The sequence below is a fragment of the Dryas octopetala genome, chromosome 6, assembly GCF_963921425.1.
Source record: "Dryas octopetala chromosome 6, drDryOcto1.1, whole genome shotgun sequence".
Taxonomy (NCBI): domain Eukaryota; kingdom Viridiplantae; phylum Streptophyta; class Magnoliopsida; order Rosales; family Rosaceae; genus Dryas; species Dryas octopetala.
In genome coordinates, this window is record NC_141371.1 from 16926460 (window position 1) to 16940878 (window position 14419).

Genomic DNA, 14419 nt, shown 5'->3' on the forward strand with positions numbered 1-14419 from the left:
TTTTGTTTCGGTATTTTTGGTTCGGTAATTTTTGGTAAACTTCAGTTTTCGGTTCAATTTCGATTTACTTTAGTATATCTTCGGTTTACTTCAGTATATCTTCGGTTTATTTTTCAGTTCAATTATAATAATACTAATTATTATATACCAATATACATTAAAATTTAATCAAATATGATGCATAAAATATAATGTTTGATGAATATATATTTGCACGAGTAATATTGGTAGTTTAGTACAGTACTAGTATTAATTGCAATAATATTAATATTAGTAATAATATATACTAGTATAATTAGTTTAATAATATGTATTAGTATGTATATATACCGATAAATATGAGTAGATATATATATATACAGGTTCATTCTATTGAGGTATACCTCAACTTATTTATGTTGAGGTATACCCTATTAGGGCCCACACGAGTCGTTTTGTGTCGATCTGAACCTTTCATTTTTTACATCTCCATTGATAGATCATCCTTGTAAAAAATTAGCCAAATTGGAAATCATTTATTTATCTAACTTTGATCAAATAAATGGACGAACCAAATATTTTCGATGAAACCGTCTATTTGTTTTATCAAAGTTAGATAAGCAAATGATTTCCGATTTGACTAATTTTTTGCAAGGATGATCTATCAATGAAGATGATCCTTGTGAACGGTTCGGATCGACACAAAACAACTCGTGTAGGCCCAACAAGGTCATACCTCAACATAAATAAGTTTAAGTATACCTCAATAGAATGAGCCTGTATATATATATATACATATATGCATTACTTATCTAAAGATGAGATTCTTATTTTCCTAAAAAGAATAACATTTACTTTATTAGAGAATGACTATATATCTTAGTTCACACTTTTGATAATATTAATATGACAACATTATACAATTATATTTTCTTATAGTTGTTTAAGATATTAATACTTTAATATTTATTGTACCACTAACATAATAGTATTATATAAGCATATATAACTAAATTTCAGTAATTGTTTAGGTTTTTTTCGATATATATTTCGGTTTTTTTGATGATAATCGATTCGATTTTTTTCAGTAATAATTTTCGGTAATTGGTCGGTTTACCAACTTTTTTTAGATTTTTTCGGTTTCGAATTTTTGATTTTCGAATTGTGAAAATCGGTATACCAAACCAAAAAAATTTGGTCGATAGTCGGTCGGTTCGGTAAAAACCAAATCAAAGGGCAGCCCTACTATTAGTCTTGTACTCTTGTTTCAATTTTTAATTTTGATTTTGGTAGTGAAATTGAATAGAAAATAGAATGTCAACATTAGAAAATTAAAAAATTTGATAGAAAATAAAATGACATCAAAGACTATTTGATTTATTAAACAATAATAAAAACTTAAAATAATTAATCATGCCAGTCCGGTCCAACACTACCTGTTATAGGTTGGGTCATGGACCAGGCTGGACTTAAAATTTAAAATAATTGAGTCAGGCCGAACCGGCCTGAGCACGTCACGAAACACGAATGGGCCGGCTTTAAACGTGTTAAGGCACACTCTAGTCTAGTTAAGAACCTTGAGTTTTTTGTCCTTGGCAAAATTTCCTAGTATTATAAACATCTGGGTCTTAAGGCCTTTGAGTTAAATCTGGACCTTTAAGATCGTTCAGCTCAAAATCATGCTTATCCTGCATTTTAAATCCCGCAGGAGAGAAAATCTTATTAGATGAAAGTCCAGCAACAGATCCTCCCTTAAACGAGAGGATATACCAAAACCCTAAACTAATTAACTAATCAACCTCTACGAAATGAGAACAACCTCTCAGAAGTCAGAACTCAACCCATTATGTGAACTTAAATCCCAAGGAGCATTCTATTTTGCAACGCCTACCTTATACCATATCAACTACAAGTCTCCAACAATAATCATAGATTCACAGCCATGACAAAAGTGAACAAAAAAAAAAAAAAAAATTAAGGAATACCATCCAGATTCCAGACAATGCCCATAAAGAATAATTTTCCATGAATATATTGTGTATGCTTTTTTCCCAAAGCTACATTAAAGTTTATATCTTTTGGTAGATAGCATTAACCATACAAGTGTGCATAATTGTTTAGCAGAAATATCTGGCCTGGCAACAGTGAGAACTAAAAGTTCTTCATGCTAATGTTTGCACCTGAGAATCTGAGATATAACCCTCAGTCCAATGTCATCACATCCTTATCGCTGATTCAGCATACAATACAACAGAGATTTTTCGAAAAAGAAAATAAGGACTACTTTTTTTTTTTCCCTCTTTGTACAGTCCTGTCACAGTTTTCTAATCACTTTCCTGCCATATGTGTAAGGAACAAACTGAACAACACATTTACCATATCAACCTTCTTGCCCAGGACTCATTCCTATTGCATCCCCACCATCAGAAGACTGGACCCAAATGCTTTGACCTCTCTCACCTCCATTTTCCCAGGTTCTTTGCCTTACACGCCTATCATTTGTATCCGCACCATCAGAAAACTGGGCCCATACACTTCGACTCTTTGCCCCTCCGCTGAGTTCCTCCTCACTTCCCGCAACTGTCTTCAGAAGCTCTGACTGCAGCAGTGGACAGTTTTCCTTGAGAAACTCAAAACCATCCGTTTCCATGACGGCTGCATTAAAAGGAGTAATCATGAATGTGGAAATGATAAGTTTAAAACAGGAGGACCAAAGCATGCAGAAGTAATGGAAATCTTAGGCTCCATTCTCGATTTCGGGTTCTGAAGCACTTCAGGACCTCCTAAAGAGCAGAAATTAATTTTAACATAATGTTATGCACTTGATATTTGAATGATTACACTCATCTATTACACATGAACTAATCCAGATAATAAAAGTAAATGCAATTTATGATCTTGAAAGGGCAAAAGGGATTCGCTGATGTCTACAAGTAACCGTCGCAGTGAAAAATAAACCACCTGGTTTTGGCATGCGATATCAACACAATAAACATTTTATACCATAAAAGAAGAGACATGAAACTACTCATAAAATCTAAAGGCCAAAGAAATTGAGTGAGAATCAGATAATTCCTCATAAGCCTCTCATCCTGTGGGCTGCAGCCTCAAAAAATTGAATAAAGGATGATGGGTATATAGTCATGGCAGCAAAATAATCAATGCAATAAACATGAGATATCCCAAATAAGAAGAGACACATGAAGATACTCAATGTCCAAAGGCTCAAAATTGAGTGAGAATCAGATAATGCCTCTTATGCCTCTCGTCTCTGCGGACTGCAGCCCCAAAGATTGGATAAAAAATGATCACTATGAATAAGTAATCATGGAAGCAAAGTAAATCGCCCTAGTTTTGGCATGTAACACCAACGCAATAAACATGAGTTATTCCAAATAAGAGACACATGAACCTACTCGTAAAGACAAAAAGCTCAAGAATAAATAAGAATCAGATATTTCTTCATAAGCCTCTCATCCCTGCATGCGGTGCAGGTGTCCAGGCAAAATGAGATCTATGTAAGAGATTGCCCATCCAAATGGAAAGAGTAAAACTTAGATATTTACCTACTTTAAGGAATACACTCAAGGGCATTTATGAACAAAACAAAATTTATCTAATTATGAATTTTATTGCTGATGCAAGAGATGATATATAAAAGTTTCTGATTCTCGCAAAATTAGTTGCCAAGAGAGGAGAGCTCAAATACAAGGCAGCTAATGAAAAATGAAAACAATGAGAAATAAAAGTTTCTTATAAGAGAAAGGCTACCACTACATTTACAATTTCCTAGATAAACCTTCACGCTTCAAGCAATGAAAAATGAAAACAATGAGAAATTCCTTATTGACCATGTTAATGCATACAATCTTAATCTTACAAGAAATATGATAAATGTATGCTTTAAGTAGATGACATACTTAATCCATGTAATATGCAAGCTTCAAAATCGTATGTCTTTTTATTAAATGCATTACTTCATATATCTTATTCTACAACCATGACTACATATACAATATATTTACACCCATATAAGGTTTCTAATTGAATGATGTACCTACTGTTTAATTCACGAGTCTTAAATAACTTTTTTTTTTTTTTTTGCATTTACATAAATAACAAATAGAGAAACTTAAATGCAATATTCTACATGTACTATGGTTATCCAGAACAGATACACATCACTGACAAACAGCTCATGCTATTTGCATCTCAAACTATTCAATCCGTTAGCTTTGTTCAGAAAAGCGCAAATTACTATGGTTTGTCAGCAGTAGTGATGTATCGGTGACCCTACACTGGAAGATCCTTTATATATTCCCAATTCTACTAAAACCAATATCTTGTCTTGTGATTTGAAAAATTTCAAACCCAAACAACAATTATCTAAAACAATCAAATGTTTAGATGCAAGTATAAAATGAAGAATCATCAAAATATAATCAGACATTGAATGACTTGGCCTCAGAAATTAGAGACTATAGGAAGAATAGCATTTGTGAAGAAGTCTGAAAATGATTTCTGAACACACAGTCCCCCACAAAATAGGCATACAAATCATTTCATGAGGGACCTAATCCGAAAGGGCTAAAAAAAAAAAGGTCATTGCTCTTTAGAGAAAGAAAAATGTTAAGAGACACGGTAGGTTATGATTAACACTTCCTATTCTCTCCTTATTTTCTCAACATAGTCCCGAAGCTACATTCTAAGACCTAGTTTTCTTAAAGAGAAAAATCATTCCTTCTCCGGACAGCTGCCCTTCAAATTGTCTGGCAGAATTCATCACATTATATTTATGTATCGTATTACTATCAAGAGTTTCATATTTTTCTTCATCGTTTCTTTACTAAACATCTAGTTGTACATTTTAAATCTTTGACATCTTTCACAGTGTCTCTTGACTCTCTTCATTTTGGTGTGTTTCCAATCATTGTTCCCTACAGTCAAATCCTGTTGATTATTAGTAGTAGTCCCTGCAGTTTCCGTGTTTGGTTGCTAAGTATTGTTCAGTGTTCTCAAATTGATAGTTAAGTGCTAGTGTTTTTTTTTCAACTCGTTAGTTTGAAAAGTCAACTTGGACTTAAATTGAAACTGTAAAAGGCATGAGAATGGACCTAATAGAAAAATACAGTTAGAGACAGTCCTTCTTCAAATGATGCATCAACACAAAAAACTTAGAAGTTTTTTTTTAAAATCGTGACAAGTTAAATCCCCTACAAATTTGGGGGGCATTTTGAATAAATTCAAGGCTCAAGGAGGCCGTGACAGAAATTTATCAAGGCAGAACAAAGCACAAATCCAATTATTTTTACGTTTTTAGCTTCATTTATGTTTTTTGTTTCTTAATTGTGTTTTTGACTTATATAACAAGCTGGGAAAAATTACTGACCATGCTCGAACTCAAGGGGAAGTGCTGGAGAATAAAAGTATATTCTAATTAGGATTTTAAGAATATTTTGGTTTTCTAATTTGCTCAAGTCTTGTTTCCTAAATTAAGTGATTTGGTTGCTCTTTAGTTTCTCACTGTGATTATAAACCTCTTTGGGTTATGATTAATGTTTATTTTCTCAACACCATGCATAGGAGCCATAAATAAGTTAACTTTTGGAATGTGCCAAAGTGTTTACCCAAACAAATTGTAAGAGCATGGAGCCCAATGCAAAAGGTCCAGTCTAAATATAATGTGCCAACAAATCATTCACAAATTGAGTATCAACTAGACAAACTACCTACAAAAATGACCAACGAGACAGCAAATCAAGCAAGCATAGAACATTCTTCCATCCACCTGAATGAAAATATAACTTGCAAGTCTCTCCATCCCTTGCAAATAACGTTCATAAACTAACCCCATGAACACACATAACCCGCTCTACTCCAAGCCACCCCACCTTGAGCCTTTAACCAGACCATTTTCAACCAACATCAACTCCTCTATGTTACATGTCACCAATTGTAAAGCTTTAAGGAAAACCTCATTTGAGAACTCTTGATTTTACTCAAAGGATCTTAAGAATCCAAGGGTTAACATTAGTTGTAAATAAAAATCAAGAGTCTAGTAAAACTTTTTATAAGGCAGAGGTCTAGCGCAAATTCAGTTTTAGCTAATACTAGTATAAGGATGAGAACACTAAAATTCCCTAGAAAAATTAAATCACAGCCTTCAAAATCAAAATTATCTTAGTCGTAAGAAATAACCGAAGTAAATAACCCAAAAAGAAGGACAAGTCCTAAATTTTGCAACTGCTACAGTGCCATTGCAGTATATGTAAACAGTAATGCTAAATATTTGAGAATGGTTCTTTTTAAACCTCTTTTTTAAATTTATTGAAACCCAAGTACATGAGTATACAATAGTTAATTAAAAGAAGTACTTAAAAAAAGAGTAATATGAAAATGCTGGTATCCAAAAGGAGCACTCAATCAGCTAACTCAACAGTTGGCCTCTAAAATCCTCTAAAATCATCCCCTTTAAAAGCTCTTCAATTCCTCTCCAACCACAAACACCAAATAACACAAGAGCAGCTTTTGAAACAGTAAATAACCCAATAGCTGCCCCAATGGAGAAGACAAGGACAAAAGGAAAACCTCTCAAGCAAATCATCTGAAAACTCACAGAGAAATAAGCCACCTATTCCACCTAATTATAAACATTTTCTTATTCTGATTTGTAGACTGAACAGCAAACAAACTAACTCAAAAGTATACATGAGAGATCTCCAATGCAACTATGAGTGTTTAATTGAGAGCATTTTATGAAAACCCTTAATGGGAAATTAAAAGGCATCCCATGCACTTGCTAGTACATCTAAGAATTCTTAATTGGATAGTTGTAAATAGCCCAAGACTTTGGAACAAGGGATTATCCTGGACCTAGCCGAGTATTGATGGTGATTCTCAAACATCGCAGAACAGAATGTGATATGATGAGATAGAATGCAATAGAAACAAAGACACAGGGAACAAGTTACCAAACAATGGCATTTTACTTTATATACTTCAAGGCATAACTCCTTATAGTAAAAAAAAAAATGACAGACATACCCACTAAATTTTCAGCAGCAAACTTTAGGCAAACGGACTTGAGATCCATAGCACAATAACGATCAGCCAAGGCCAGAATATTGGCAACAGAATTGACTGATATATCCTTGCAGAGAACAGATTCACACATCAGTCTAAGCCTGGCTAAGCCATATTTGTCCGCTGCAGCTAACAACTTTGCAGCTAATATGTCAGATAAAGATGGCATGCAAGATGAACTTGGTTCTGAGAACTCCACATCCTCAATAAGACTGTCTGTATATATGAAGTGCAGCAAAGCCTGCTCAGCAAACATGAAAGAAATGATCAAGAACACTAGGATAAACAGGTAAATTATATTCTTTCCCAGACATAAATAAATCATCATTACTCGTTCTTAAAAGGCTTAATTTCAAAGAAAAGAACCAATTTTTGAGAAATGGTACCTTAAAGACCTTGGGTTCCATATTTTCAACAACTATCTCATGATTATCCTCTTCCATTCCATTGAAAAATTCACTTTCGAACTCGGGAGACCGAGCAGCCAATACTAGCTTGTGAGCATGAAACTTTACCCCACACACATTGAAAGTAACATCTGAACCTTCCTCATTCTCCAATAACATACCAAACTGTGCTCCAATATCAGACTCAGGGACATCTATGGAGTGTAATCTTGAACTATCTATTGCAGAAACCACAACACCAACAGTGCAATTAATTTTCAAGCAATCATCCTTAAGGAAACTTGATGATTCAAGCATAGTCCGTCTGAAAAAACGTTTGTATCCCCTAAAAAACAATCGCAAATAAGATTTTGACAAAAAGTGTAATCAACAAAAGAGTTCAAAGAATATTACCTGCAGAACATTTCTGGAAGTAGGCAAACAATATATGTTTTAAAGAAACTGAAAATGGGCCAATTAATGGCAAATGCTGCAAATTGCATTCTCATTCAGATTTTTAAGATATTACAATAGCTAAAAATATTGAGGCTAGAAAATTTCATGTGGCCACAATGTGGATATGATACATTAAAAATTAAACATGTGATGACGGTGGAAATATCAATCGTCTAAATTTACAGAAATAACAGTAAAAATTATGAAAATGATGGACATTTTGAATAAAACTTTAAGTGAATTTTAAACTAACAATAATGCATAAATTAAACATGTAAACTTCATAAACTACTATATCTAATATCTATAATAAATTTATGAAATGTACAGCGAAAAAAATGAGCTCTGTGGAGAAATATGACCTTAAAACATAACATAATTACCCAAGTTCTCTAATTAGTAGACTTACTAAATATGATATAACTAGAATATTATCTGGGTACTTTACTATAGTAATATAATACTATAGTAAAAATAGATGATATAAGCAAAGTATACATTAACACTTTTGACTTAAGTGAATATATAAGAAAAGTTTACAAGTTGGATAATACAAGCCCACTCCCCGAACTATTACGCCATTAATTACACCTTTTTTTATCACATTAAAACCCCTCTGCTTCGTATTAGCTTCCCTATCAATTACACCACTAACACCCTCTCTTTTTTCCTTGTTTAGAAGCTCAAGACCCTCTCTCACTCCCTAGACCCTTAAACTCTCTCTTTCATTTGCAGAGGAACAATGGCAGTGAACCCACTCTTTTTCTAACATTTGTTTTCCTTTATCTTCTAAACATCTGCAAACCCAGATTTGAAACCTCCATTGGCATTCAAACTAATCCAGATATAGTGGTGCTTGGTGTTTGGGTTTCTGCAAGACAAAAAACCAGTTTGCTCCTGTAAAATATCAGCGACATGCCGCCGATATGTTGTCGAATATCCAAGACTCTCTTCAGATTCAGCCCGATAATTTAATGGGTATGTGGAATTTTGGTGACATTCTTGGAAGAAGCTTTCTAAACCCACCCCCTCAGTTTTAATTAAAAATATGTGAAGAATAGGTCATACCTTCAAAGAAAAAAAACTCTTATGCAAGAGTATTTACAAAAGTGCAGAACCAATTGAGAAACTGCCAAGCCACATATAGAAATTAAAGAACCATGCACACCTACGTTATTCAAACCTTGTTTACCAATCCAACCCCCGGATCTGATAAGTAGAGAGGCTTTTTCTATTGCATATAGGATTTTTTTGGTAGTGTGAATCACAGTTAACGGGGAGAAACTGATTGTGTCGATGCGTTTTTTTCCTCTTTAATTTTAAAAAAATTTCTCAATTGTCCTATGTAATATTTTTTTTCCATGTTTTTTACTATGTAATATGTTATCCCTCTCAAAATAAAATGGTGTGTTTCAACAGTTTTCTTTAGCAAAGGGTATTTCCGGATTTTCAAAAATTTCACCAAAACTGAAGTTCTGACTTCATCTATAGCAGTATAGATTATTCCCAAAATAAATGAAGAATCAATAAGTACCCCTGCCCTCTTTTTACCTAAATAGGAAAAGAAAACTCAAGCCTCACTACAATCCTCCTATGGATTACCATTTCCAATGCCTTCTTTAAATTCTATCTAAGGAATAAGCATCAATAAATGCTACAACACACTTCTTATGGTCCGGAAAAACTCAAAAGATCAGATATTAAGTGCGCTCCAGTATGTGATTGAAGTGAATTGGGCTGGCAAGAATTAGTAAGCACGGAATCAAAACTAGAAATGAATGAATAGAGATAGAGAAACAAAATTATTAAATTAATACAGTTGGTTGGTACTAAAATTTTAAAACACATCTTATAAATTTAACCATATCTGTAATCCTGAATGCAAAGCCATGAACATTGCATGACGATCAATAAAATATCAACCAAACGCCACTTTCTCTAGCAGTTCACAATAATTTTGATGTATTCCAACAATGGAATACGTTTACTCTTTAACAACATAACAAGATGCCTAAATACCTCTATTGCTTTTAAGTAATAAGAAAACAGTAACCACTATTGGACAAAAGCTTCATATAAATTCCATGAAAGAAAACAATCAATCTCCAAAAAACAAACAAAACCCAGATAGAATGTTACTCACCACATGCTACCTCTATACTTGAGCGTGTAGGGTCCGCTCTCGAGCGAGCGATCGAAATGGCTATGGACCTTGTGCTTCCCCTGAGGGCCCTGATCGACCAGAGTCAATTCGAACAAAGCTCGCACATCGGTTCCTTCGCTAGCGAGCGCAATGAAGACCGAAACGTAGGCGGAGTTGTCCTCTGGGTTTTTCCCATCTGGGTAGAAATAGATAGCCCATTGATAGCCTCCAATGGTGAAATTCTCGCTGGCAATGTGTTTTCCGACCCCAATTCCTTTGGCCAAGGAATACCCTTTGATGATGAAGTTGTGGGAGCCGTTCACGGTCTCGGTCACGAAGCGTGAGCTCGAGGGCGAGACCAGAGGGCTCTTGTGTCTGGCTGAGAACATTTGTTGGGGTTATGGTGTTGAAGGAGTAAGGTCGAATAGGTCAGGTTAAAACGTGAATTTGGGCAGACCCAGGTGGAGAATTTGATTGATTTGTTTGTGGTTTTGATGGGTTTTGTGGGGGTTGATGGGTCTTCTTCCTTGGTCGAATTTCTCGAGTGGGAAGTTTGAGCTGAGAAAGAAGACGAATAGAGAGACGGTGCGGCTTCTTTTACCATAAAATAACCCAACAACATGGTCCTCTAGAAAATTAAGGACAGGTCATCTGAAAGAAATCAAGTCTTGCAAAACATTTTAAATGCTACACCGTTTATCTTTAATTTACCGAATTACAAATGTGGTACAGTGGTAGATGAAATGATTTTTTACTTGTTACAACTTACAAATAAATGACATTCAAATTTAATTGAAATAAAAAAAAATAGTATGTGATAGATTGAAAGTTAAATAGTTAGGACAATAATTAATGTATTCAATACTATTATTTTTTAAAAATTGTAAAAGAAAAAAAAAAGACAAATGTTAGTTTACTGGATTTTTGATTTAAGAATGACACATAGCGTTCAAAGGATAAAATAGTTATTAAATCTAATTATATTGTAGACTTTTGTCGTTGATCCATGTAGTTTGGGCTACGTTTTACTTTAGTAGTACAAAATTGAGGAGAATACTAAATTTTTCGGATTTTTCACTTCAACTCAACCCTTTTTAGATACCACTAAAATTCTTGAGAGGATTTGTACCTTAAAGTTTGAACAATTACACAAAGCTCCCTTTATGGTTTGCATGTACCATTTGAAACAACACCGTACAAATTAGGTAAGTCTCTGACAATTTCTTGGTAGATTATCTTTGGTTTTTACTAAGATAATCAAAGGTTTATCAAAGTTTAAGTTTTTCTTTGATGTACTTGTAGGGAACCAAAGATAGAGAGTGGTAGAGACCTTGCATGTACTTTGATCACTAGAATATATCTAAAGCTGAAAGGTGAGTGAGCTCAAACTCTAAGGTCATGTTTGTTTGGTCCTCATCCATTGATAGGAATGAGAATTGATTTTCATTCCATAATTTGGTTGGTTAGGAAAGTAATCAAACTACATAATTGACTTTTGTTGACTGTAATCTAATTACACTAAAGAGGGGGAATTGAAATATCAGCTAGAGGATGGTATTTCTATTCCATAGTACATATGAAATGCTCAATTACAACAAATACTCTCTTATAAAAAAAATAAAAAATAAATAATATGCCTCACTCATTGTCCTCATCTTCTTCGTCTTCTTCTTAATGATGACCATAGGCTACCACCCAATTAAGAAGAAAAGCTTCTAAATCACAAAACACAAATACCTATATCATTGAAAATAAGGATAAATGCAGATTGAGAGAGAAGCCCAGAAATTGAATTGGATCCTAGAGATTGTGCGAAAAAAGAGAGACTTGAGAGAGAGAGAGAGAGAGAGAGAGAGAGAGAGAGAGAGAGAGAGAGAGAGAGAGAGAGAGAGAGAGTGAAGCTTCTTTTATTAGATTAATGTAGGTTTTTCATTGAGGAACTTTTCAAAAATTTCTTGGCCTGGGGATGATTGGCTGCTAAAAAAGAGCCTGGAAAAGTTGCAGAGATACCCAAAATGAACAAGGTCATCAATTATCTTTAATTTTTTTTTTCTATATATGAGACAAACAATCATGAATATATCGTATATATATATATATATATATATATATATATATAAGAATGATATTTTCCGAAACTTAAAAAAAGAAAGATGAATGATAATTTCTTTCAATTTTTTTTTTTTTTTTTGCTTTTAAAGATAAAATGGGTATTATAGGAAAATTGTTAAAAATTTGGTTTACAGTTTCAAATCTTTCGTCTCAATTCCTAACTTATGCCAAACACTAAAACATGAATTCATAAAACCATTTCATTACAGGATAGTCAGAAAATTAAATACAATTCACATTCTCATTATAACATTCCGGTCAAACAAATGGGGCCTAACTTGTTAACTTTGTTTTGCTGTTGTAATTGAGTGTTTTACTGGCGACCACCAAGTTGTCTTGCTAGCTAAGCAAAAATGATTTATTTTCTTTCTTTTTTTGTAAAAAAAAAAAAAAAAAAAAATTATTTTCGAAGAAGAGAGAAACTTACCTATCCAGGTGATAGGTGATGTGGCATCACCATTAGAGAGAGAAGAGTTTTGATACATTAAAGTTTGAAACTCTCCTTTCTCTCTTGGTGAAGCCACACCACCTATCACTAGGAGAGGTAAGTTTTTCTCTTCAAAGAAACTACAAATTTGTGTTTGATTGTAAGTCATTGACCATGCTGGTTATTCTCAAAATGACTAATTACAATTTATTCCTCAAACTATTGGAGATTTGCACTTTGCCTCTCAAACAAATGTTTTTGGCTATTAACTCTCTAAATTATCTTCTATTAAACAAAAGACCATTACTCATCAAAAAAATTATTTATCCGTTAGTTTTGCATACGTGTCGCCATGGTGGCACCACATGACATTTTTTGAGGACATTGTAGAGATTCTAGAACCTATATATATAAAAATTAGCAAATTACAAAAAAGTCATTAAAAAGTTATAATATTACAAATAGGTCAATACAAAACTTCCTATCTCATATTAGTCAATGGTATATTTTGAGAAATTACATTTTAGTTAATGGCACAGCCCATTTTAGTCACTAAGCTCAATTCACTCGATGATGTCATGTATTTTGGTGCATTGGAAAATACCAATTTGCCCATTCTTTTTTTTCATTCCTTATAAGTGTAAAATTATGACGTTGCCCTTAATTTAGTAATTTAGGGTATAAAAATGAAGTGCATGGTATATAAATGAGGTTTAGGGTTTAGAAATGGGGTTTGGGATTTAGGGTTTAGAGTTAGCATTCCAGAGCTTATGGTTTAGGGTTTATATATCGGGTTTTGGGCTAAACCTTAAGCCGTTTTGCTGCATAGCAGTCAAATACAAACCTAATACAAATATAACTATGAATAGTAATGTATGTTTATTAATTTATTGTAATTCATATTTTTTCATTTTGGTTAATAGTGACTAAAATGAAATTATGAAAAAGTGCATTGATTAAAATGTAATTGTGAAAAGTTTTATTAACTTATTTGTAATTAGCTTTTTAAAAATCTAATATTTTAAAATTATTAAAGAAACAATAAAAATTTAATGAACAAGCAAAAATCCCAAACAAAATACTGTACTATTTTGGAAAGATTTTTGACATGAGGTTTTGCCACTGAACCTAACACCTAATGAGCATTTCAAAACAAGAACAAAACAATTTGAAGCTATAATGAATTTTGGCCAAAGTGCACTTTTGGTCCTTGTATTTTAACAAAAATTTCACTTTGGTGCCGATCTTTCAATTTTTAAAATTTCAATCCAGTACTTTCATTAAGTTTGTAATTAGATCCAAACCATTAATTAGATTTAAATTGTTGGCAGAAATATGACGTAACAGAGATATTTTGGACATTTTAAATAACCTATGAGTGGAACTCATTTAACCGGGTGACGTTCTCGGCAAAAAAAAAAACCAGGTGATGTTGCCCAATCACAAGCACATGTCTTTTTTTCTTAATTATTTAAGTTTTTGTCTATTCTTTATTTCTTAGTTATCTTTTTCTTAATTATATTTTATTTAAATTATTTTTTTAGACTGTATTAATCATGAAATGTCTAAAATATCCGTTCATATGCGTTGTCACATCATATTTATGTCTAAAAAATAAACGAAGTTAACAGTTTGGACCTAATTGCAAATGTAATGAAAGTACGAGACTAAAATTACCAAAATTGAAAGAACGGCACCAAAGTGGAAATTTTGTTAAAGTACAGGGACTAAAAATGTACTTTGGCCATGAATTTTTAGTGGAATTTACAAACTGACCTTGCTATTGGGAAAAACTAGTTTTCAGAACCTAGCCCTACAAATTGACCCTCGCCA

At 33.1% G+C, this 14419-nt stretch overlaps 1 protein-coding gene across 1 annotated transcript; it reads right to left on the bottom strand.

The window, feature by feature from the left end:
* Positions 1-1972: 1972 nt before the first annotated feature.
* On the bottom strand, positions 1973-10673 carry LOC147282881 (BTB/POZ and MATH domain-containing protein 4-like). The gene is made up of 4 exons (XM_086247134.1): positions 10048-10673; positions 7449-7794; positions 7024-7303; positions 1973-2634 (listed from the first exon to the last, which is right to left on the bottom strand). Exons 1-4 carry the CDS (start codon positions 10434-10436, stop codon positions 2360-2362), a joined length of 1290 nt encoding a protein of 429 aa, XP_086103260.1. The 5' UTR covers positions 10437-10673; the 3' UTR covers positions 1973-2359.
* Between the last annotated feature and the right edge of the window lie 3746 nt (positions 10674-14419).